The 25,751-nt window shown below is 44.5% G+C and overlaps 1 protein-coding gene across 1 annotated transcript in view; it reads left to right on the forward strand.

The window, feature by feature from the left end:
* The window catches only part of PAPSS1 (3'-phosphoadenosine 5'-phosphosulfate synthase 1), a 269,730-nt gene that overhangs the window by 194,576 nt on the left and 49,403 nt on the right, over nt 1-25,751 (forward strand). Inside the window, exon 11 of the mRNA XM_085641395.1 lies at nt 13,848-14,077. Coding sequence (XP_085497521.1) covers nt 13,848-14,077 — 230 coding nt within the window. The remainder of the gene's footprint in view (nt 1-13,847; nt 14,078-25,751) is intronic.

Consider the following 25,751-nt stretch of genomic DNA (forward strand, 5'->3'; position numbering starts at 1 on the left):
AGCAGCCTAAAATGTCCGCTGCAAAACCTGCCTCACCAGTGCTTAGGCGATGGTCAAACAGTAGAATACGTCAACGAGCAGTAAATTTCAGCTTGAAAGAACCAAGTGAAAAATTCCAAATCCATGGTGAGCTGAGGATGGAGCAAGCAATTGTTATGCCGCGAGGTAGCATTGTGCAGTAATCTGAGGAAGAATGCTGGGGTGCATTATGCTTCTAAAATGGCTGCCAAGAAAACTGCATTGGAAGTGCTGAGAATGGGCTTACTCAGTAAAACCCAGCACCCATTACCACATTTGCAGCACAGAAAACATATATTTAGCAGTCAAAAGTTGTTGAGGACTTGGTGGGTCAGCACTAGCATGCCTGCTTGCCTGCAGGACTCTGATGAGGAAATACGCGATCGCGTGAAGAATTCAAAATGGCGGTCGTAATTAAAACGGGACCGCGAAACACTCACTGCGGCATGAGTGCTCCAATCCCTCTTCAAAAAGCATATGGAGCGCATTAACGTGTTCCCGGCACCTTCCAACGTCCTTCCGACGTCCGCTCACATCTTCGGCACAGGGGAAGACTGCTCTCGAACCAAAGTCTTCTCGGTGAGCCGCGGAGCCTCACTCTGGCGCCGCCATATCCCTCGGGCGCCAAGCCATGCCCCTAGTCTCTGACTCTTAGCAAGAGGATTTTAATTTGAAGTGAAGAGAGACTGTAAGGTTGGCGGGAAAAGACTGGTAGGTTAAGAGTGAGTGAGGACTGAGTGAAAGATGGTGACATGTAGGTTTTCGTAGCTGTGTCTCACCTACAGCAAAATCTTTTTTGGCATCAACCATGCACACCTGAAACCAAGATTAAATACGTTTTTTTGGGCTTGAACTCTGCTGCCAAGTAGCCTCAGATGAAACCTCTAGCCTTTCTCTTTTTTCCACATTTGTTCTCGCCGAGGGCGATGATGACTGCCTTGCACCTCAGTTATGTATTTGGAATCCTTTTGTTTTTTCCCTGAATTAAAGCATACGTTTGCTGACTGGGAAAATTTTATTATTTATCTAATAGTTTAACGTCGATAATAATGAAACCTTGTACATGGAAAGTTAAAGGAGCAGAAAATGAAGAAAATACAAGCTGTAAAAACAATTTGTAATTCTATGTTTATATTTTATATCTTGAACACCAGTCTATTTAAACACTAATCGTGTGCACAGAACCATGATTAATAGTTTCTGAAAACATGGAGGCAGGTCTGATTGTGAACAGATTTTTTTTTTAATTCATCAGATTTATAAACGTGACGCAAACTTTAACTACAACTTAGCGGAAGAATGTGTTCATTACAAAGCAAGTATATCTTTCAATTCTGAATTTATCAAATTATTCTTGGGCGCCAGAATCACAAAAGTGAAGTAAGGCCTGATAAAGAGTTTGGCAGATGGGTTACTCCGTCACGGATATCCTGTCTGCTTTATTGCAAGCACCTTAGAGTATAAGGCACTGTAATAGGGCAAATTAAAAATGTATGTTGTGACTGAGAAGCCAACGGTCAAACCTAAGTGAGGCCCATAGTCTTATTGCACATGGTGCACTTCGCGAGGGGCAAATGTGGTCAATTGTGTAGTTCTTTTGAGGATCAGAAATACAAAAACGTGTACAAGGTTTTTCACTTTTGATTAATACTGCAACTGGACTAGTCTTAGCATTTCTCATCAGAACTTCCTAATATGATAATTGTTTACTGGAGACCTTATTTTAGACTCTGCTCAACTTGGTATGTGTGACATCCATGCACCACTACCTGTCTTCCAATAGGGAAGCAACGTTTCCCAGCATCCCGATTTCACATCAGCAGCTGTGCAGGTAGGTGAAGCCATCTGAACATGTTCATGCTTTGTCCTAATGGGGAAGGAATTTGAACTTGTGAAATGTGAAACAAAATTTTGGTTGCAGCATTCCTGTTCTCATTTTTGTGTGGTGTGGTGTGGTTCTCAACACCAACACATAGTTCTCATTTTTTCAGAATTAGGAAAGCACAAATGAAGCACATTTATTTGTAATTCGGAAGTGTGATGAAAACAAAATTTTAGTGCGATCAAAACAAATCAGTGCACTAGGTGATGCCATTGCCACACATTATCATTTGTGCACTGTTCAGTTTTATCAGTGACACTGTATGTGCAAATGTAATGGTCATTTTATTTGAATGTGTTGTGTGTAATGGCAGTGCGCTATCACAACATGCATATTCCACACTATTCCACTCTATGCTGGAAGAGGTGTGGTGCTGCGGCCAAGGTGAGTGACGCTGGAATCTGGGGCTCACGGTTACGATCCCCGGCACCGGCGGCAGGTCAGCCCAGCAACATGCGACTCTAGGCAATAGCTTGCTTAACCTTCCCGATGGCCCACAGCGCCGGGATGCCTTCGGGTAGCTGTCCGCGCTTTGGAAAGACTGGATTTACATTTATTTATGCCCCTCCACTCTATGCCCTTCCACTCTACTCTACCAGACTCCACTCTACGACGTCACACTTCACTCTGCGCCACGATAATGCCACTTCATACTAGTCCACTGAACTCCACTCTATGGCACTCCACTCTACGAAACTCCATGACGCTCTATGCCTCTCTGTGACACTCTATTCCCCTCCACTCCATTCTAGACCACTCTACTGTACTTTACGACACTCCACCGTACGATACTCTGCGCCGCTCTGATACTCTATTCCACTTTATGCACTCTGAGGTAATTTACTTCACTCCACTCTACCCTATGCCTCTCCACACCACTCTACTCTGTTGCATTCCACGCTGCAACACTTTACTCTACGCCTCTTCATTCTGAGACTCTGTGCCACTCTACTACACTACACGTTATGGCACTACTCCACTCCAGACCACTCTGCTCCTCTATGCCACTCAGTGACACTTTATTCCACTCTACAATACCTTATTTCACTCTACAATACTTTATTCCACGCTACACTCGCACTCCTCTCCGCCACTCCACTCTTTGCAAAGCCACTATATTCCACTCCGCTCTGCTCTTCGCCATGCCACTCTGCTGTTCGTTGCTTCCTCTGCACCACTCTACTCCTCTCTATGCCACTAACTTTTAGCCGTGCTGAGCAGTAGACCTGCTGTTGTACAACATGGCTAAAACAAATTGGCAAAGCCAATATCGCTTGTATAGGCTAGACCTATTCGTTTTACCAATGCTTGTCATCTTCGGTGTCCTCCATCTGACCTATTCTGAGACTTGAATGTACTTGGTGCCTTAAATATATGTTTTTTATCCTTGTCAGCGTAAGGACTAGCAGGATCACAGGATGAACTCCATTTGTGCTCAGATGCAAGGTTACCAACCGAGCAGCCAGTTTGAATAGGAAGCTGGTTGGTGCATCCACCACATGTTTGTACGAACAACCTTGCTGGATGTTTATTGCCTTTTTTGCAATATTAGCAGAATGTTCCTTAGAAAACAAATTGTTTCCAGTACGAAGGAAGCCGCGCCAGATTGAAAAAGTCCCTTGTGTTCTTTCGGCAATAAATGTACCTAGCTTTTATTCTTGGCCAATTCCTGACCAACTTCCAAATGTTTGATTCTGGATTTGCTAATAATTGATGCCTGTCTGATTTTTATTTGTAAGCAGGTGCATAGTTTACGAATGCAGCTGTAGGGAGTCACCACATTCAAGACCGTTCCCTGAGGCCTTAAACACAGTTGTCTGATCACCAAACAACGATGCGTGTCCTGTCTGCACTCACTATGGGTCTGCATGACCCGCTCTGTAGCATGCCTCTTACATTGTGTAATATTTCCAACAGAGAAGAAAACATGGTAAACTGCACTGCAGTACTAGCACGTGGCGAGTACTTTAAAATCAGTATTTAGGGAAAAATAAAGATTTGCACGAGTTTTATTAAGTCTCTGGGTTCAGTGTATTTTTTATGGCTGTCCTTAGCAGGCTAGTTTCTTGCTGTAATAAGTCTCAGAACTGTTTGTGGCAGTCACTGTTGTGATTTTTATGAAATAAACTGACTTCTCGTCAACCTGATTCTGCTATAGAAGTAGAGGTTGTCAAACTATATCCCATTAATGTTAGGATATCATTGTAACGCATCGCAGATTATAAGGCAGAGAAGGGTCGAGTGACTCTTCCGCAGTGAAGAGACTAGCCAACCTAGGGCCATACTTTAAACTTCGCCTGAAGCCTCCTGCTCAATCACAAAATGTGTATTCAAATCCTCCTTTTCCCCATGCCTCTCCAGACCACCACCTTTACTGCGTCTGTTCCTTAAGTCTGTCTTCACTTTCTAGCATGGCTTCTGAGTGAGTGCAGTACTGGTCCACATGTACCAGATATGTTTCTCCACGCTAAAGTGTATTTTGTGCTGAAAAATGGAATCATTCTGATCAAATTGTGCATGGTTTTAAGGGAGCGGAGGCGAGAGCTGATGCCAAAGACTCATACGCACCACCAAATTCTCAACGAACAGCACAAGTCATCCAGAAACATTCTGATATTGCACTAACAATACGAGACACCATAGACAACCAACATCCTCCCCACCCCCGTCCCCCTTGTGTTAGCTTGACCCCGCTGGGGTATATATGTGAAGGATGTGATGTCCTCTCTGGGAATCTTGGACATTTTATTGCTGTACTATGATTGGCTATGTACGTATGACACCGTGGACATTTCAGAATAAAGTTACAACAAAAACATTGTGCATGAATTTGAAAACTATAAGACCACTTCCTGCCACGTTATCTCTATCAATCCATTTAGAAATGTGTTGTACTAGATTGAATTCTAGGGAAAACGGATTCCTTCAGCTCACAAGAGCGCAGGAGGTGGCATTGCATTTGCATTAAACGTAACCATCGGCATTTCTCTTTCTCTTCCCTTTGTTAACAATCTGTGAGTTGCTGTCACGCGCCTGTTTTTTTTTTTCTTGCGTTAATTGAGTTTCCTTCGCTTTACTTTTCCGTGGTGGGTGTGGGCATGCAACATCAAGAGCTCTGTCCTGGCTAGCCAGTTTAGGACTTCATTATGATGGGCTTTTTATGTCCACTGGGGCCATTAACAGCAGTTAATTGTTCCATCCGTATTATGAGATCCGCAAGAACACGCCAGATCTCTTAAGTTTCATTTGGAGTTGTCTGCTGCTAAATGGCTTTTAGCAGCCCAAATCTCTGGGTCAAAATCCGTCCCAAAAGGAAGAATTACTGAGGCAATCTGTCCCAGAATTAATAATTTCCCATGGTATTTCTTCATTTCTTAGTGGACCCTAAGGGTACAACTCGTAACGGGTCAGTACCAGCCCCCACTTCCCCTGTCCCTTGTAGGTACCTCCTGTTTCTGTAATACCGGGAGTAGGGAAATCCGGCCAAATTACCAGACCAGTTCCTCAAGTATATTCCATAGGCAAGCAATGTTTAAATTTGCATGATAGTTTTAACACAAGGGGCTTGATTTAGAGTTCAGTGAATGGGATACTCCATCACAAATATGACGTATATCGTCCCCTATATTACAAGTGCATTATATCCCATATCACTTCTAATACGGCAGACCGGATACTTATCACATTTGTGACAGAGTATCCCATCTGCCAAACTCTAAATTTGGCCTAAAGTCTGTTCCAAAAAACAAAGACAAAAACTTTGAGAGGAATGCTTCCAATAATTCTAACCACTGACCGTCGCCCTGGGCAGCATTCTAGCCTATCATTCTTTTGGCCACCATGCCACCTTAGATTAGACCCAGCCCAATACAAATCAGGTTTGGTCCTGCTCCAATAGGATAAATCCAGCCCGAACTGCCAAGCCAGGTCATCTCTTAACCACAAGTAACCCAAGACCTGTTTCTGCCTTATTGGGCCTCTTTAGTGGGGTGGAGCTTGGTTCCAGTGGCACAGAGGGCAAGGGACCCACGTCTGGGCAATGTGGGTTCTCTCCTTGTGCCTCAGTTCACATCTCAATTGCGTAGGACGCTCATGGTAACATCATAAGATTTAGGAAACGGACAACATATGGGACGTGGGACGTTAAGGTATTCTCATCTGGGGTTACATTTTGTATGCTTATTTAACAGGATGATTTAGTCTTTATCTTTCAAACTTTCCCTATATGGCAATCACTTACACTTGCAATTGTGTTCAGCTCTTTGGAAATATTTGTCAAGGACTGCTCGTGAATATTTGATTTTAACTTGTCCCTACTTAAAAAAAACCCATTTAAGATCAAATGAATTGGCAGTACATAGACACCCTCGTGTATCTCCCTTGATTTAAAAGAAGAAAAAATAATGATATAGATAAATTTAGATATATATATATATATATCTCCATCTGTGTATATATGTGTGTGTGTGTGTGTGTGTGTGTGTATATATATATATATATATATATATATATTTTTGAAAACACTTCTCGTTATATTGATTATTATTTACAGGACTTTGTTACTCAACTACCAACATATCTACGTGATAGCAAAGATTTTTTGTGCAAACTCAACAATGAGAGTTGGTCCTCAGAATACTGTTTCATAACATTGGACATTTCTTCACTCTACACCAGTATCCGGCACACAGATGGAATTCAAGCCATTGAATTTTTTCTCAGCAAAAGACCCATTGAACTTTATTCACATAACAAGATGTTGATTTCTATGATCCGTTGGTGTTTGTTTAACAACATTTTTACTTTTGATGGTATTTTGTTTCAACAATTGCAGGGAGTTGCGATGGGGGCATGCTTCTCCCCTAGCTACGCGTGTTTACACGTGGGCTGGTGGGAGGAGCATGTCCTACAGCAAGAACACAGGTCCTTGTGGAGCAAACATGTCATTAGGTGGTGGCGTTATATCGATGACATTTTTGTCATTTGGCATGGTACACATGATGAGGCTGAGGATTTTGTTAACAAAATCAACTTGAACACCATCAATTTACAATTCACAGCTAACATTAACAATGTAGTCTGCAACTTTCTTGACATCAAAGTGTACATTGAGAACGATCACATACAAACATGTTTGTATCGTAAACCATCAGCAGGCAACAGCATTTTACATGCCAAAAGCTTCCATCCGGCCCACACCATCACTAGTCTCCCATACGGCGAATATCTTCGCATTCGCCGAGCTTGCAGCGACCCCAATGAGTTGATCCAACATCAAAACGAGGCCACACAGAGGTTCTTAGAGAGAGGATACAATCCCCACAAACTCAAATCAGCTAGAGACAAGGCTAACAATATAGACAGATTATCATTAATCAGCAACACGTTGCATACATCTAACACATCCTCAGCCAATCCAACAGATGATTCCCAGTGCGATCAAGTGACTTGTAGGCTCATCACCGCATACAGCAGACAGGCTAAACAAATCAAGTCCATTATTAATAGACAATGGCCTATTGTTTTGACCGATTCCACGCTCAAACAAGTACTCCCGATGAGGCCTACCATTACTTTCCGGAAGGCGTTTTCTATGCACAACGACTTAGTGAGATCTAGTCCTGAAGTAACATCTAAAGCCAGTTGGTTATCTCCCAAATCTGGATTTTACAGGTGCAGTTCTTGCCGCGCTTGTAAATTTGGAACCAATACAAATAACTACACCACGGCTTTTTCGACGGAAAGTATTCCCATTAAAGGGCACTACTCCTGTAGAACGGAGTATGCAGTCTACATGTTAGAATGCACCTGCGGACTGAAATACATCGGCAGCACCAAATTACCGGTGCATGCTCGCATTCTCCAACATTTGCGAGCAATCGTCAATTCAGACCCCGCCTATCCAGTGGCCAGACACTTTAAAATGACACATGCCAACAATCTCAATTGTCTTAAATATTGCGTTCTGGACTGCGTACCCAATCTAAAAAGAGGAGGGAATCGCGAAAAGCAATTGCGCCAATTGGAGTCTCGCTACATCATCGAGCTAGACACCAAAAGCCCTCATGGTCTCAACATTGGGGAGGACATGCACCATTTTCTGTAAGCAATGCCAGGCCAATCCATGAGATTTGGACACCAGTCAGTTGTTGGGCCATTCCATCTCAGCTGTTCAATCCAGGTCCCAGAGTGTCTATTACTGTTAATTACTGATACATTCCTTCTACATGCCCATGGTGAATCAGTCACTATCATACAGGCCTATAACTTCTGACGATGTGTTTGGTTATGAATTTATGACTTTTTAATCCTCTACTTTGACAATGTAAAATTATGCAAATAGTTGTCCACTTCCGTTGGGAGTTCGAATTGACCAACACTACATTCAGGGTTGTTTTTTAAGGGGTATCCCTTTTTCAGCATCAGGTATTTATACCTTCCATGTTGACACAGTGTTCGTTAATCCCTCTCCACTATGGAGTAGGTGATTTTTCGGCTGTACTGAACTCAATTTTTTAACCACTAGCACTTAACACTTTACTACATTGGCACCTTAGCACTGAGCACTGCTTATTACTTCAGCATACTATCTGTGGCACTTTCGTGCACATACCTTAAAATTTGGATTTAACCACTTATATGAAATGTCCCAAGGATGTTGTCTTGGTTGACCATCTTCAGATTATCAGCATACCTACTCACAGCTACTAAAAGATTATTCAACCTGTGGAGTTACTAGACCTGTTTCCATTTGAGTATTTGTACCCAGTAACAACAACTGCCAGTTTTATATAACAAATAGCTTTGAATTGTGGTGTATATTTTATGCATTTTTGCTAATTTGGTAGTTTTTCAGGCCAATAGACTAACTGTATATAAAAATAACTCCTTATCTTGACAGATTGTATATTCACGCACAGCTGACAATGTTAGTTATGTACATGGTCCGCACAGAAAACGTGTCAGCAGAAATTCATTCCCATTTTGTTGACAGTTTTTAAGTTCAAATTTACAATGCTGCAGAAGTATTTATTGTGATTTTTTCAATAATGTGACATCGAATGGGCAATTTTATGAATTTACACGCAATAGTGTTTCTTCTATTTCCTTAGTTATGCTTTCAGATTGTTCTCAGGTGCTAGTGGGTGATTTCACTTTAAATGTATTGTAATACACGTAACGCGGTCATGTGAGCAAGGGCCGAGTGGCTCGAAACGCGTCATGGACTAGGCACGTAACTTTTTGATTAAACACCATTTCTAAGCACTGGCGACTGAAGTTGTCCGTTCCTTTCGTTGTGCGAGACTGCACATAAGGGAAGTTTCTTTGATATATATATATATATATATATATATATATAAAAAAAATTTTGGGGGGGGGGGGGGTTTGTTGATGAAAATATCTTTTTAATTGCTTGGGAGAAGAGGGATAGAAACATTGGCTTGCTTTTGTTATATAAATATATGAAATGTATCCCCAGATGAGAATAGTTCTCTCTAATAGTATCAGTTCACATAGCAGGAGTGATCGATCTAGCCAAGGTTCATTATCATTCATTGGCACACCTACAACCAGGAATGTTGCACTTGCTGCATATTTCCCCTTTAACCCTGCCTAATACAGCTTTGAATTCTGGCAGGGTAGCTAAGCCGGTCAACCTTTACAGGTTGATAAAAAGTACGAGTATGTTGTTAGCAATTATTGTAATTCATAGTTCTCTAGCTTTTAAATCTGGTTTTTCTCAAGATACTTACTTGCACTACTCAAAGGTTATAGATTCAGGAAAATCTTGTAAAGGAGACAAATTCTATTTAAGTGAGCTCTGAAACTGACATTCTAAAAGCACATCTCAATTCAGAGACCAAGTAAAACACGATTTCAAAAAAAAAATAATCAAGCCATTATTAGTCTTAAGAGTTGAAGCAAGATCCTTCGTTCATCTCGGTTCGTTTGTCATCTTGATTGAGGCATTTGCTGATTCTGCATCTTGATGTTCGTACCTGGAGCAGTGGTCTTCAAACGTTTTAACGCAAACCCCCCTCCCCCGCGCCCCACACCCCGTGGGGAAAGAAAATCAGGTACCCCTCAATTTTTCCCAATTTTATTAAATTGCCATATTTAAACATCGCAGTTACATTCTGTTGCCATTTTAAAAATGCAATCATATACATGATTGCCAAACATACTATTCTGGTCAGGCAGGCCTTACTAACACATACAAGAATCCACAGTGTGACTATTAGAAGTGTAGGGTTGGGTTTTGAAGAATATTTGGAGTCTCTTCCCTTTCGACACCCTCCCCCAGCCAGGATATATATAGCAAAAGATGTTCGTGATGACCCATTGCAGAGCCGCTTTGTGGCGCTCATTTTTTTCAGCTTAAAACAAAGCACTGTTATCAGCACAATGCTTCTTTTTGGTCAAAGCCCGCCCCTCCCCCCCTCCATCCCCTATCACTTGAGGCTCCCCCTAGGGGGGCGTGCCCCCCTGTTTGAAGACCTCTGGCTTAGAGAGAGTATAAGAGGGTGTAAATTGAAAGAACATATGTAACTTACATCGGGTAACTGGTCTCATTCCCTCATGACTGCCATCTGGAGGTTTCATTTTGAGACTATGCCAGAAAGTTCTAGAACTATTCCCAAAAAATACCCATCACCTAAAGCTTGAGCTCCAGGGGGAGCCCACCATGGTATCTTATGGATTAACATGGCGAGAAGGGACTCAGTGATGTAGGATGCCAGCTCAGTGGCTCTGGGCCTTTGTCATGTTTAAGGAAAACCTCTAAGCCAATCCCTCATCCCTGAGCAGCTGCATTCTTACAATCAGATTTGCCCTTCTCTAAGCTTTGTTTACTCTCTGAGTGGACTGTTTAAATTGGGGAGGGCGTATCTTGATAGAAAAACTGTTTTTCCTCTCTCATTGGTTATTCATATAGTAAGTTCTAGATTCAATTTATGACTGACTTCATTGAAGTATTTTATTATTAAATGGCGTATATTCAACTAGTATTGCGGCAGTTTCTGCATGTACATTTGCTTGAATTAAGAAATGTAAATTTATATGGCTCACTTTTCCCCAGGGTACCCTGCCCACATGCTAACTAAGTGAACCGTTCGTTGTTCGTGCACTGCCAGTCTATCTGGTGTACTCCCGATTTGTTTTGATACATGTAAATGTTGGATTAATCTATATTCGATTAAACTGCACAGTAGGTAATGGAACCAACTGGTTTACTTAGTAATGTAAGCCCACCATTGCCTGCGCTTTGATCTGCACCAGCTGGTTTCTTTGTTACAGGTCTGCTTTATAGTACTGTTTGGTATTTTTTCCCAGGTGTCTGAATCCCCTAACCTCGAGAGCATGCTTCCTTCTCAGTCTGCGTACCTGACTCGCATGGTATACTTATATTCCACCAAACTCGTTTTTTTAGGTCTCGCCTGACCCAGCGCATGCGCTGGTCTGGCGAGACATTTAGAAGGTGGGTTTTGAAAGTGCTACCCACATTTTTGTGCTGGCTACAAGCTTCAATGCACGTTGGGGTGCACGCGCACATCTGCTCCCCGCATTCCCCCCCTCCCTTCTCGCCCAGCCATCTGCCTTTCCTGCGCCAGCCTTCAGCACCATGCCCCTCCCCCCGCTGCTGCGCGCGCATCCCTAGCGTGCTTTAGCGCATCATCGCGATCACTTTTGCTTTCAGAGCAATCGCGATGACTTTCGCATTTACGGCCGCGCTGCGTTACTTTAACTGCCGCGCGGCCAATGCTTGTTTTCAATTCCCTTTAATTTCTGTTTTATACATCTTTGTTTCTGTTTCCATCCCTCTTTTCTGCCTTCTGTCGTTTATTCCCTCTGTCACCAGCACTCTTTCTCCAACCTTTTTCTTGTATATTTTCTCTATTATTTTAATTTATTGTGTTTCCTTTCTCCATATTACATTTCGTCCTCTCCTCTTCCCCTCACAAATATTACCTTTTTCCCCTCAACTTTCATCTTTACTTTCTTCTTCTATCCTCGCTCCTTTTCTCCAGTTTTCAGCATTCTCGCCTGTCTCTCTTCTACCTCGTCCTTTCTTCTCCCATATCCCCACTTCGCGTTCTCTCGCCTTGCCGTTTTTCTGTTCTCTCCCCACAACCCCCACCTCTCCCTTCACTCCCCTTTGGAGTGAAGGAAGCAGACGTTCCTTTGCCTGTATTCTTGCGGAGCTCCTGCCCCCCCTCCCGCATTATATTTCATATTCAGAGATAAGTATCACTCTGACTTGTCCCTAGGTTCGCTGCCTAACGACTCATTGAAAACACTGCTTCGGTCCAGCAAATAGTCCTAGAGGGGAACGCTACCTGTTGTGCAGGCCATCATGCTTCATGTTAGGCGTGCCGACATACGGATATCTATTCCGCCCTCCCTTAAGTGTTCGAGTAACCTCACCAACGGCATTGGGACAGCCTCTTTACATATCCTTACCCAACAGTTCCCTTCTGATTATTGTCGAGACTCCAGCGGAAATTTAGGCTACTCTATTAAGAAAAGCTATTGGCACAGCAAGGGGAAGATTATAGTAAAGGTGCACGGATACAGAGGTCAGCACCAACCAAACACATGCAGGCACTACACAAGAAGGGTCACTCTAGGGTCCCACCTTCGCACGGCATCACTTATGGCTAACTACTGCTGACTAAGCAAAGCACTGCGGCCATTCTAAACTGTTTTTGTGACCCCTTATGAGTTAATTAGTTGTGCGTTTGATATTTAGTTTTGTTTACATGATTTCTAAAGCGAATTCGCAAATGTGATGTACAGAAATAAATTAAATGGTGCAATATTATTTGAATAACTTGCATAGCCGAGAACTCGGAGTAGAGAGACCAGAAGAATGAGGCACGGTGGAAGAATGAGATGAAATAAAAAATATGTGGTAACATAAACCACCGTAATGAGGGGCCTAGAAGCGGGAGTGGTCTACTGAAGACAGATTCTTGCTGTATTTCACTCCAACCAGACATCAGGACGCTTTATTCCTTGATTGCAGTACAGCCCTTGGCACCCTGCTACGCCACTGGTCGTAATCGATATATAAATAGTGCAGAAAATATAGATTTGGCTACTTTCAATCGCTGTTCATTTTGACCATTTAGAATTACAACGTTTGAGCAGAGTTTACGCAGAAATTGTGGAATTTTGTATCAAGTTCTACAACTGTTTTGTGTCATTTATTATATTATCATCATGGGGAGAAAGGCAAAGTGGTATCACTTTGTATCCCTTATGCCTTGGTAAAATTATGCTGCGGTCACATCGGCAAAAACTAGACGTTTTGCTATACATCTGCAGGCCAAAGCTGCTACTTGTGGGATCCTTGCTTAAGTCAGGCTCAGCAGTGCAATTTAAAGCAGGACTTTTAAAATGTGTCTACTTACACTACTTACCACTGTAACTGACACACGGGAGTGAGTGACCAGAAGCTGAGCTCTGATGGCTAGTTCCTGTACCACTAGAAGTAAGTGCACTGTCTGAGGGAGGTGCTTGTAAAGTCTAACCAGCATTGGCATAGCCAATAGGTCTCGCCTTTGGGACCTTATAAGTGTTTAACCTTGCAACAGTTAATGGTGTTGCACCAAGGATATTGTGCTGCATAACTAAATACTTATAAGGTCCCAAAAGCGAGACCTATTGGCTATGCCAATGCTTGTTTCGATTGGGGCTGATTGGTACTATGCCTGCACCACAATAGTACGATTTACAGAGAGTGTAAACACAACTTTCTGCTGGCATTTTCATTAGATTTGTTTTGTACCTCAAGAGCTTGTGATCTGAAATGTCCACATATCTGATTGTGTGATCACTGTTCAGTAGAGTATATTTTGCATTAAATAATGCCAGAAGATCTGCACATTTATCATCAATACAAATGGTATCCTCTTGTTTACCTTAATATTTTTTTTATACTTAGGTTCAGTGGCACTGCAGAGCGAGGATGGTAGCAGGAGCCAATTTTTACATCGTCGGCCGGGATCCCGCAGGCATGCCTCACCCGGAGACTGGAAAGGATCTGTATGAACCAACTCATGGCGCTAAAGTTCTCACAATGGCTCCTGGCCTCATTGCTCTTGAAATTGTCCCATTCCGGGTCGCTGCCTACAACAAGAAAAAGAAATGCATGGACTACTATGATTCTGAACAGTAAGGTTTTTTTTTTTTCTTTCTTTTAAATATCTGAGCCAAGATACCTTCATTTTAGCAAATGCTTAGATTCTGTGCGACATCAACCAGTTTGTTCAGAACGAGATACAGAGGGGTTTTGAACTCCCATCTCAGGCAGCATCCATGCGCTATAGATTATACTCCGAGAAGAGCCTTAGCCTAGCTGTTACAGTAGTCTGAAGGATGGGCAAGGTGCGAGCGTTCGTCATATAGCTCTTTTGTAATTTTTTGACAATCTTGAGCCTGGTTTAGAAGTCAGCAGAGGGAATACTCCATCACAAATGTGACGGATATCCCGTCCGCCATATTACGATCCCCATAGAACAGAATGTGATTGTAATACAGATGGGACGTTGTGACGGAGTGTTCCCCTCCGCCGACTTCTAAATCAGGCCCTTAGCGACCCAGAAGTGATTGGCAGTGTGGTCATTTAGCCAATTCCCCAAATCATTGAAAGTGTTAAGAGAAGAAGAAAAAAATGTTGGTTCGCCCTCATTCGCTTGCTTCTAATCCAAAGCATTAATCAGATTCAGCTGCCTGAGATAGGGCCTGAGCGCTCTCGCCCTTTCACATAGCGGCTGGAGACCCAATTTCCTGTTGTGGCAGCCATCTTAACAATATACACTGGTCACATTGCTGTATTTAAGCACGCATCTGAACGCAGCTCGTATATGCAGCTAACTGACACTCTGGCATTTTCCTGATAGTAGGCAGGCTGGGCCGAGGACCGCTTTCCGAGTAGGGCGAGCTGCTATGATCCAAACACCACTGTCATATTTGAGTCGCAGCTTCATGCAGCTTGGGACTGGTTTGATCTTATTTTTGCTAGGGCTGATTTTGGTTTTCATTCTGTGCCTGACTAAGGCTCTCTACTGACCATGGTATCACCAACTGACTTGCACCCTTAACACCTGCCTGGCAATTGGCACGTGCACCAGCAGAGAAGTCTTGTAAGTGAATTAGTAAATACAACATTTTCAGAAGTATTGCAAAATAATGAATGTTTTTATGAGTTATACAGAAAATTGTGCAATAACAAATGAATCTTCGGTAAATGTGCTATGATTGATAACTTGTACACTTGCACTGTACCTTTTCAGTTCATGTGTTCATATTAGTGAGGGTGCAACACAAAACGATCATGGACGGAATGTTTAACATTGTGAAACATTCACCCCTAGTCACAGATCTGGGTTTATTCCATCGTTATTTTGCTCACCATTCCAGTTTAGACCCAGCCTTATGCAAATCGGCCTTGACCCTGTTCCCCATGGTAACAGTCCAGCCCGAACTGCCAGGCCCGGTCCTCCCTGGACCGGAAACGAAGCATCCTGGGACTGGTTTCGGGACATCCCCCTCATCAGCCAGGCTAGCTTGATACAAGTGGCGTCGCGAGCATTGGACCCACTTTGGTGAAATAATGCAACACAAAAAGATGATGGACGGAATGTTGAACATTGTCAAACCTTCCCCCAACCCCCCCCACCCCCCCCCCCCCCCCCCCCCCCCCAGTCACAGATCTGGGTTTAATCCATCATTATTTTGCGCACCACGCAATTCCTGTTTGGACCAAGCCATACGCAAATCAGCCTTGACCCTGTTCCCCATGGGAACAGTCCAGCCCGACCTGCCAGGCCAAATCAGCGAGGGAGCAATCTTTTGATTTACCCAAAAGGAAAAAAACAAATGGCGACCTAGTAAAAGGTGTGAGTGTTGTATCTTTTATATGTTTATAAGCAGTAAAGGCACTTCAGTGAAAGCAAATGCCACCTGGCTGGCATTGGTTATAAATCTATATTGGTTAAAGTTAAAGCTCGAGGAATTTGCTACATGACAAAATCCTAATGTGTGTTTTTTGTGTGAAAACGGCAATAAATTCGAGGCCGTCCTAAATCTGCTTCAATAACGGATAGGATTGGTATGAAGGTTTTTGTCCTATATTTTTTTTTCTTTTAAATTGAACTACCATTAGGGTAAGAACTAGCCCTCGCCCTGACAGAAAAGTAATAGTGGCCCGTTTCTTCCTGCATCTACCATCTGTTGCTAAAACGTTGTCCCAGATCTGCTCCAATTCTTCTCTGGTTTCATGGTATTCAGATGTATTATTATTATTATTATTATTAATCATTTGTAAAGCGCGACAGCCCGGCGCTAGCATCCAAAAGAGGGGGGGGGGGAGGACGGTAGAGAGATCGAGGCGCTAGAAGGAAGACGAGAGGTCAAACAGCCAAGTTTTGAGGGCCTTTCTAAATGGCAGTTCCGCTTTGATCTGACGCAAGGGGTTAGGCATCATATTCCACAGCGTAGCCGTTTTTACTGCAAAGGCTCTCCCTCCTATCCTTGCTTTCCTATAGCGTGGAATGGCTAGGAGGTTCAGGTTGCTGGATCGTAGAGTTCTGGCATTCTGATATTTTTGGAGCCTCTGTCTCAGATAGCGGGGGCCAACCTCTCTGAGCGCTTTGTGGGCTAGGACCAGAGCCTTAAACACCACTCTTTTTTTTTACTGGCAGCCAGTGTAGGCTTTGCAGATGGGCAGTAATGTGATACCTTAGTGGCACATTTCTAATCACTCTAGCAGCAGCATTTTGAATTCTTTGAAGTCTCTTCAAAAGATAGTCAGGGACACCAATGAAAAGGCTGTTGGCGTAATCTAACTGGGAGGTGATAAGCGCATGAACCACCATCTTTCTGCATTCCATAGGAAGGAGATGAAGACACCTGCGTAGTGCCTTCAATTTCCAAAAACATTGCGAGGATATATAGGCTATTTGACCCTTGCCTGTTAGTTGGGTATCCATTCTAAAACCCAGGTTCCTTGCTGAATTGACCGGAATTGGTGGGGGGTTAAGTTCTGATGGCCACCAGAGCTCGGATTGAGGAGGGATCGGCTGATTAAAAAACTATCTCGGTCTTGTCAGTATTTAATTTCAGGCAGTTATCGGTCATCCACGAGGAAATATCACGGAGACACTGCCTGAACTTAGTGAAAGCATTCTCATTTTGCTCTTTGAAGGAGAAGATAAGTTGGGTATCGTCAGCATATGAAACAACACGTATACCCAAGCCTTCAACAATGGATGCCAGGGGGGCCAGATATACGTTGAACAGGGATGGACTCAGGGCGGATCCCTGAGGGACCCCCTGCAATAGTGTCTTCGAGCTCGACATGTGCGGGTGAAGGAAAACTTGTTGGGATCTATCTCCCAAAAACGACTTGAACCAGCGTAAGACGGTCCCTGTAACACCTAGTGAGTGGAGCCTATTGAGCAGAATCTTATGGGAGACCGTGTCGAAGGCTGCCGACAGATCAAGCAGTACCAGCATGGCACAGCTTCCATTATCCATTGTCTCCCGAATTGATTGTCACCTCCAGCAGTGCCGTCTCAGTGCTATAGCCCGCCCTAAAACCTGATTGTGAGTCATGTAGGCAGCTATTGGATTCGAGAAAGTCTGACAGCTGCCTTTGGACCTCCTTTTCCAGAATCTTTGCGGGAGCGCGGAGTAGGGAGATAGGCCTAAAATTCTTCAATTCCGTGGGATCAGAGTCTTCTTTTTTTAGAATAGGACGGACAAAGGCTTTCTTCCATTCTGTAGGGAAAATTCCTGTGTCGAGTGAGGTGTTCCAGACATTGTTCAATGTGTTGTTCACTGCAGGGGCTAGGAGTTTGAGAATTCTAGCCGGGCAGGGATCAGAGGGGCAGCCAGACTTGACTTTCATAAGATCCCTCAGGGAAGCGTCCTTTTCATACCAATGGAAATCAGACCATTTACCTGAATGACCAGTCAGGGGCCTCTCCTGCTCATCCGTAATCGGGAAGGCAGAGTAAATGGCTGCAATTTTGTCATGAAAAAAAGAGGCTAATTCCTCACACAGCGGAGGGGTTGACGGAATGATACTTTTAAGGGGTTGAGGTTTCAGAAAACTCTCTACTATCTTAAATATCTCCCTAGGGGAGTTCTCTGCCTCCATAATTTGTTTGGCAAAACAATCTTTCATGGTTTTACGCTTGAGGGTATGGAATTTTCTCAGTTCTTCCTTATAAGTCTCCTTAGCTGAGATTTCATATTTTTTTCTCCAAATGCGTTCCAGTTTTTTACAATGACTTTTTGCCATTTGGAGTTCGGTGTTAAACCACGGCGCTGAAGGCTTGCTCCTAGCTACTTTACAGGATCTGATCGGAGCAATCTTGTCTAGGGCAGAGGTCAGCCATGTATTGAAAAGGGAGGAGTCTCTGTTGGGGTTACCGGAAGGAATAGGAGTGGTATTAGCTAATTCATTTCTCATTGCGTGAAGAGTAACTTTCCTCCAGTTTCTTCTTTTTTCTACAGTGGGTCCATAGTATTTAGCAGGGCATAATAATCCCAGCTTAAATGTGACTAGCATGTGGTCTGACCAGGTTACTGGTAGCGGTTTTTCCACACTGATGGCCCTGTCATTAGAGAAAATGAGATCTAGTGTGTGTCCCGCTGAGTGGGTGGGGGAATGAACTAATTGCACAAGATTTAAACTTTTTAGTGCATCATCTACTAAGGAGGTTTGAGGGCACATAGCCAGGTCCATATGCACGTTAAAGTCTCCTAGTACAGTGTAGCTGGAGTAGCGTAGTGATAGATTGGCGATGCAATCAAAAAGTGGCGACCAGTAAGAAGTCGGAGTACTAGGGGGTCTATAGATCAGAAGTCCTGCCATTGACTGGTTTTTGTTGAGCTTAATTTGAAAAGACAGGGCCTCAATAGGACCCAGCTCCGTTATTTTTTTATATGTAGTTGTTCCAATGTGGCTGACACCCACACAGGAACCTAAGGAGGGCCATATGTTGTGCTGAAAATTTTGCAACTAAATCAATATTCGGTTGGAACAAGTAAAACAAAAGGGTGAAGTGGGGCAAAGGGGCATGTAAAGCAGGGTTCACAATTGCTTGCACCATTGCCACCTTACGACCTACAAAATGTGCATCAAGTTGCCCTAGTTGAATTAACCATTTTTTACCTGGTTTGGACAAATCACATCCAAGTGGACCTGAACAGATGGTAGTGCTACTTCATGCCTAGAGGTTCTACTTTCATTATCAGTGCTCGCTGCCCTGATTTCCTTTCTGATCCCACATAAGGCATTGCTGAGCAATTCAGAGAGAGGCTGTGGCGTAATGGTCAGAGCTGCTGACCTTGGAACTGGGGAAGCAGGTTCGAACCCCTCCGTTGGCTCAACATCCTGTGATTCTGGGCAAATCACGTAATCTCCCCTGCCTACCAAAAAATGAATGCATCCTTGTAAAACATAACTGGTGCTAATGTAAAGCGCTTCAATTCCTCGGGTCTAGTTTGCGCTATATAAAACTTCAAAAAATAAACATTGAGTTTTGCTTTCCCATCATGATAATCTGGCTTCTGATGTTCTCATAGGTGTCACTATTGGAAATACAACCCATCTGCACAAAAACCTTTTGGGACAGTAACAGCTTATGTGTTTTTTCAGAGTTTATGCACTACAGGGCTTGAACATTAACCTCTTCAGTGCCCATGACGAGATAGTCTCGTCATGGAGCACGGTTGCGCTGTGCCCATGACGAGACTATCTCGTCATGAACCCCGCCCGCTAATGTAACGCCCGGCACAGGGCGGGGAAAGGGCGTGGCACTGAAGGGGTTAATCCATACCTGTCATGTCCCATTATGGAGCTGTATTGCTTGAACTCTGATTGCTGTGAAATGTAAACGGAGGCTAATGAAACGTTTTGGTAGCACAATAGAGTCAAAACATTGAAGCAGTCCCAAAAATCTTTTGCCACAAGAATATATTCTTTTGAAAGAAACAAAACAAAAGCAAGTCAGTTTGTCATCATAATGACAAAAATAATGTTTTTCCCCAATCTTCATTTGTGCTAGAGCATAGCTGAAAAGTTGGTCATGTCACCTGTGACACCTTCAGTCATTGCTCACTTTTCAGCCAACATAACTTTGTTCGCATTTCGAGACAGATAGTTTTGATTTTCCCTGTAAACGGCTCAAAAATCCCTGCACACAAAATGATCTTGACAAAACATTCAGGACAGGCTGAGGTGATGTACATAATGTGGGGGTGCGTTTCAGCTCTGCAGGTGGGCATGTGCAACTCTGTATGTGTTATGTACCTTCTTGTGACTCCTGTGTTGTCTATGTAAATGAGTGCCTGAATGCATGTTGTTTGAGTACATGGATACATATTGGTGTGTTGTCTGTGTGCATATGTGCACATTTGTGTGTTGGGGTGTGTGCATGCCAGCAGCCTTCTCCTGTGCTATCAAATGCCACTGTGTGGTCTGTGCCTGTTTGTGTATGCATTGTAGAAATGCCTGAACTTTTAGCTTTCAGTGCTTATGGTCAGTCTCATGTTGTGGGTTTTTAAATTTTTTTAATAAGCATTTTTTAGGAGGTCTTATGTATATGTCCCTGCTTGAGTCTGAGTAAATACATAACCCATGGTTAAGGATCCCTTACAGTAAATGAGGGCTCTGAACAGTGGCAGCTGCCATGAAGGAAAAGTGGTGGGGCAATAATACATTTTAATTAAAACCTACTTGCTGCCCGGGTGCTCGCTGCTCTTCTCCTGAACATAGGCTCACAGATTCCCTTGCGCCAATCAAGAGGCTGCTGTCCTGCTGGTAATACTATTACCAAGCATGAGAACAGTGTCCGGATTGGGCGAGCGGGCTGGTTTTATGCTTCAAGAGGTACTGGGAGCCTGTGATAGCTTCTCTCCATGCTCCTGTCTGGAGACATCTAAGTAAGACAGCCGGCCAAACAGTCATGCGCACTTTCAGTGTCCATCACTGGAAGTGCCCTCCATGCTTACCTTGACCCAGACCCCAAGACTCGGCTGGGCTCTGGCTCCTTATAATATGATAATAAAGCTGCTTTATTATCATTTCATTTTACATGATTTTATCCTGCTGAGGCAGTGGGGTGACGCTCCTCCGCCATGAATGAGGAGCCGCTGCTTACTCTGAAGCAGTTGGAGTCGGTAATGTTAGGTTTGGCACAGTAGACACAGGAATTGATAGCGAGCTTAATAGCATTGTTAGAACGTATGTCTCTGAATGCCTGACCTGTACCAGTGTACATATTCCTGTGTAACTGTTTGGATATTTTCAGGCAGTTTACGATAACGTGGTGTACAGCCTTGTACGGTAAATTGTTTCTGGGCTTCAGGGCATGCGAAGTATGGCATATATGAAGTACCTTGGATAAAGGGAAAACTTGCCCGTGAGAGAACTTGTTTTGCAGCGTGAATCTTTCTGGATTCACTATGCTGTGCATTTTTCCGCCATCTAGTGTTTGGGTCTGGAATTGTAGTCTTTTTTTCTCTTTTTTTCTTTTTTTTCCGTCGTGGCCCAGGTGGGCATCGACATACCAACATTTGGGGTCCTTCGTGACGTTGACGTGCTTCCTCTGGAAGCTCCCACCTTTGGCCACCATCTTCAGATTCTTTTTTCCGCTGTTGGGTCAGAATCGTTACGGAAGAGTTCCAGAGTTTTGGAGGAGGAATCAAAGAAAAGAGAAGAAAATCGACTGAAATCAAGGTTTTCCGCTACACCAGACTTCAGGTCAGGTAACCGGGACGACGAGGGAGAAGGTTTCGACCGAGATCTCGACGTTTAACGGAGAATGCCCTCGCAGGGGGCTTCCTGAGCGCTGGAATGGACAAAACACCTTTCAAGTTTTGCACCAATTGACACCACAAATACGCCTAAAAGGACCAGAATCCAGTCTGCAACCTCTGCCTGCCGCTCAACCACCACAGCGAGGACTGCAACGCGTGCTCGGCGTTCACACCCAAGACACTCAGAGTAAGATAGAGGCAGAGAAGGGCGAACCACACCATGCAGGTGCAGGGGCAACCTCCATCGCTCCGGGACTTGGGCTCTCCAGTGGAGTGGAAGACCATATCGCCGAAGGACCAGAGGACTGCGCGGTCGTCGGGGTCCATAAAAGCCGTCGAAGGAGTTATGGGAGTCGTCCACCCCGCGACACTCGAAAGGGTGAAGCTAAAGCCCCATGCAACACTCGTAGGAGTGAAGCCAAGTCCTTGAAGGGAGCATTGCCGCCGAAACACTAGACTAAGGCAACAGCAACCAAGGACAGTCAGCCGAGCGGATCCTTCGAAAAAGACTTCCAATCGGCGAAAGCCCTCAAAAAACCTAGATCTTGACAGGTTGCCCCCGAAAAGGACACCTCGATGCCGAGAAAAGAAGGGCCTGCGTCGACTGCCTCGAAGCAAGGAGCTCCAACCCTTGACGCAGAGCATGCCGCTGAGAGGAAGAAGAGGAGGCTCAAGGCCGAAATGGCGAGCATCCTGCAATGAAAAAGGAACTTCGAGAAGATGAGCCAATACACCATCCCCCCCGAAACCCACGCTCGAAGTCGAAAGAGACGACGAGAATGCAGAACCGCTGAAAATGCCCGAACTGGTCGAGGAACAGGAGGACTAAGTATATTATTTCGAGGGCAATGGCGATGAGGATCAGCAATCCTACCGGGACTCGACGTCCTCAGGGGCACAAGACTTCGAATGGCAGGATCTCGATGCTGAATCGCCGGAAGACGGGGTAGACACTTACCCTTTGAGGCCCCCGCCGCCAGACGACCTAGGGATCTACAACATGGTCGTCCAAAAGGGTGCACAGACGTATGGAGTGAAAATGGAAGAGGAGAAGCCAAAGGCATGTTTTCTCCTGGAAACTCTACTGCCTCAACAAACTAGGAGCCAGTTTCTGCCCATTCTCCCTAGTGTGCTGGATCAAGGAAGAGAGGCATTTAAGGAACCAGCAGTATGCAAGGCTGTGACTCCAAGAACGGAGAAGAAATATAAACATTCATCTAAGGACCCTGCGTACATCCAAGGGTCCGTACCAGCCGACTCAATAATTGCAGCGACGGCTAGGAAGAGGGCCAATGTGCCCACTAATGCCGGACCACCTCTGGACAAGGAGAGTTGAAGGATGGATCTCACAGGGAGAAAGGTGGAGAGAAATGCGGCAATCCATTGGCGCATCGTAAACTCCAACGCTATGATCAACAGGTACGCGCATACCAGCACTGGGAGGAAGTGGGGCAACTCCTAAAGCATCTACCAGACCAGTACCAACAAAGAGCGGCTCACCTGGTAGAAGAGGGTAAAAGCATGGCGAACACATGCTTAAAATCGGCCTTTGATGCTGCAGAGACGTCCAGCAGATTAATGATGATAGGAGTGACCAAGAGAAGACACGCATGGCTCAACTTCTGGATTCAAGCCCGAGGTGCAAAGCAACATCCTGAACACGCCTTTTTACGGAGAGCAACTGTTTGGTGCACCAGTTGACGACTCGTTAACGCAGCTAAAGTAGGAAAACGAGACAGTAAGGTCCATGGGAGCGCTGCAGTACAGGGGGATGAGAAGGGGCACACCCACAAGAAGACAAGGTGGTAGGGGGGGGCAACGTACCTACCACATTGCACCAAACGTTTCAACAAGGCTACCAAGGGAACAACCAAGGCCAGCAGCAGCACAGACAGCAGCAGAACTGGCAGTACCAGCCCCGGGGCCAGTCCTTTCGAGGGCGCGGAAACGGACGAGGACAGACACGAAGAGGAGGCCAGCAGCCCCCCTCCAAGTGACTTCGCCATGAAGCCAGCCCCCACCCTTGCAACACCACGGGGGACAAAGATATAAGAAAAAGCAAAAAATGGACGTTCCACGACAAACAGTACCTCGAACACACAACACCAGTAGGGGGCAGAATAAGAAACTTCATCCAAGAGTGGAGGAAGGTCACAACAGACAAATGGATACTAAACATCATACAATATGGATACTGTATAGAGCTAGAGAAACAACCTCCAAACAGAAAACCAAGAAGCAAGGCACACTCAGCAAAGGAACTCTCGCTCTTGCAACTAGAGGCGCAAGAACTGCTCAGCAAGGAGGCGATAGAGATAGTGCCGGACAACCAGAGGAACAAAGGGGGTCTACTCAACTTACTTTCTAGTGCCAAAGGTGGACGAAACACTAAGACCTATCCTAGATCTGAGGTTCTTGAACATTTTCATAAAAACTCAAAAATTCAAAATGACTTCCCTACAAGAAGTAATACCACAAATACAACGAGGAGATTACATAGCAACTATAGATTTAAAGGACATGTACTTACACATCCCCATCAGCCACAAACGTCTACTAAGGTTTGTGATCAACCAAAGTCACTACCAGTTCACAGTACTGGCATTCGGACTCAAATCCACACCAAGGGTGTTTACATATTGCCTAGCAGCTGTCGCAGCGCACCTACGAAGGCAAGGAATACACGTATACGCCTACCTCGACGACTGGCTCGCAAAGGCAAGTTCGTACAGCCAATGCAATCAACACATCCACCAGGTCATACTAACACTGACGCAACTGGGTTTCTCAATCCATTGGGAAAAATCGTCAACGGAGCCAGAGCAAATCAAGATATTCTTAGGGGCAGAGATCAACACCATACAGGCCAAAGTGTTCCCCAGCTGGAAGACAACATTGGCAATGCTGAAGGAAACACATCATTACCGCAAGGGGCAAGTTCTGACAGTGAGGACGGTGAGCAAGCTGATGAGAATGATGGCGTCATGCATTCACCCGGTGCAAAATATTCGACTACACATGAGACCATTCCAGTAATGGATACAGCAGCAATGGTCACAGGCAACAGGGAGTTGGGAAGATCTAGTGGTTGTCACACACGCAGTGCATCAAGAAATAGCGTGGTGGAACAAGGAAAATATATCACAGGGGAAAACATTCACACAACCAACTCCTGCAGTGACCATCACAATGGACGCCTCCCAGCTGGGGTGGGGCACGCACATGAACAAGCTGAAGGTGAGGGGGCTATGGTCTCAGCAGGATGCAGTCCAGCACATCAACTACCTGGAACTAAAGACAGTGTTCCTAGCCTTAAAAGCCTTCTAGAAGGAGCTGTACGGAAACAGGGTGTTGATCCAAACAGACACCACGACCATGTTCTACATCAACAAACAAGGAGGAACTCAATTAGTAGCACTATCAGGGCTAGCACAGGAAATATGGACATGGGCCAATCCACTAAAAATAGACATACTAGCAATACATCTCCCGGGGAAGGACAATGTGGAAGCAGACAGACTCAGCAGGCAGACGTCAGCATCCCACGAATGGGAGATCAACCAACAGGAAATACAGAGAGTATTCTGGAAGTGGGGTACATCGCAGATAGACCTATTTGCAACACACTAAAATGCAAAATGCCAACACTTCGCATCCAGACAACCAGACCATCGGTCACAAGCAAATGCACTATGGATAAGTTGGTCAAAGACGTTTGCATATGCTTTCCCCTCCGATACCACTGATACACAGGGTACTCAGCAAATGCAGGATCAGCAACATGTTGCTAATACTAATAGCACCTCAGTGGGCCAGACAGTCATGGTTCTCACAAATAGTAGAGATGGCGCATGCACCAGCACACAGATTCCCAAAAAGAAGGGACCTGTTAACAATGCAGAACGGAAGGGTGCTACACCCAGAGCCAGAGAAACTCAGCCTGGCGGCATGGCTCCTGAGGACCTAGAGTTTGCACAGCTCAAACTACCTGCGAGCACAATGGCAGTGCTCAGAG

Source organism: Triturus cristatus, chromosome 2_2, assembly GCF_964204655.1.
Source record: "Triturus cristatus chromosome 2_2, aTriCri1.1, whole genome shotgun sequence".
NCBI lineage: Eukaryota > Metazoa > Chordata > Amphibia > Caudata > Salamandridae > Triturus > Triturus cristatus.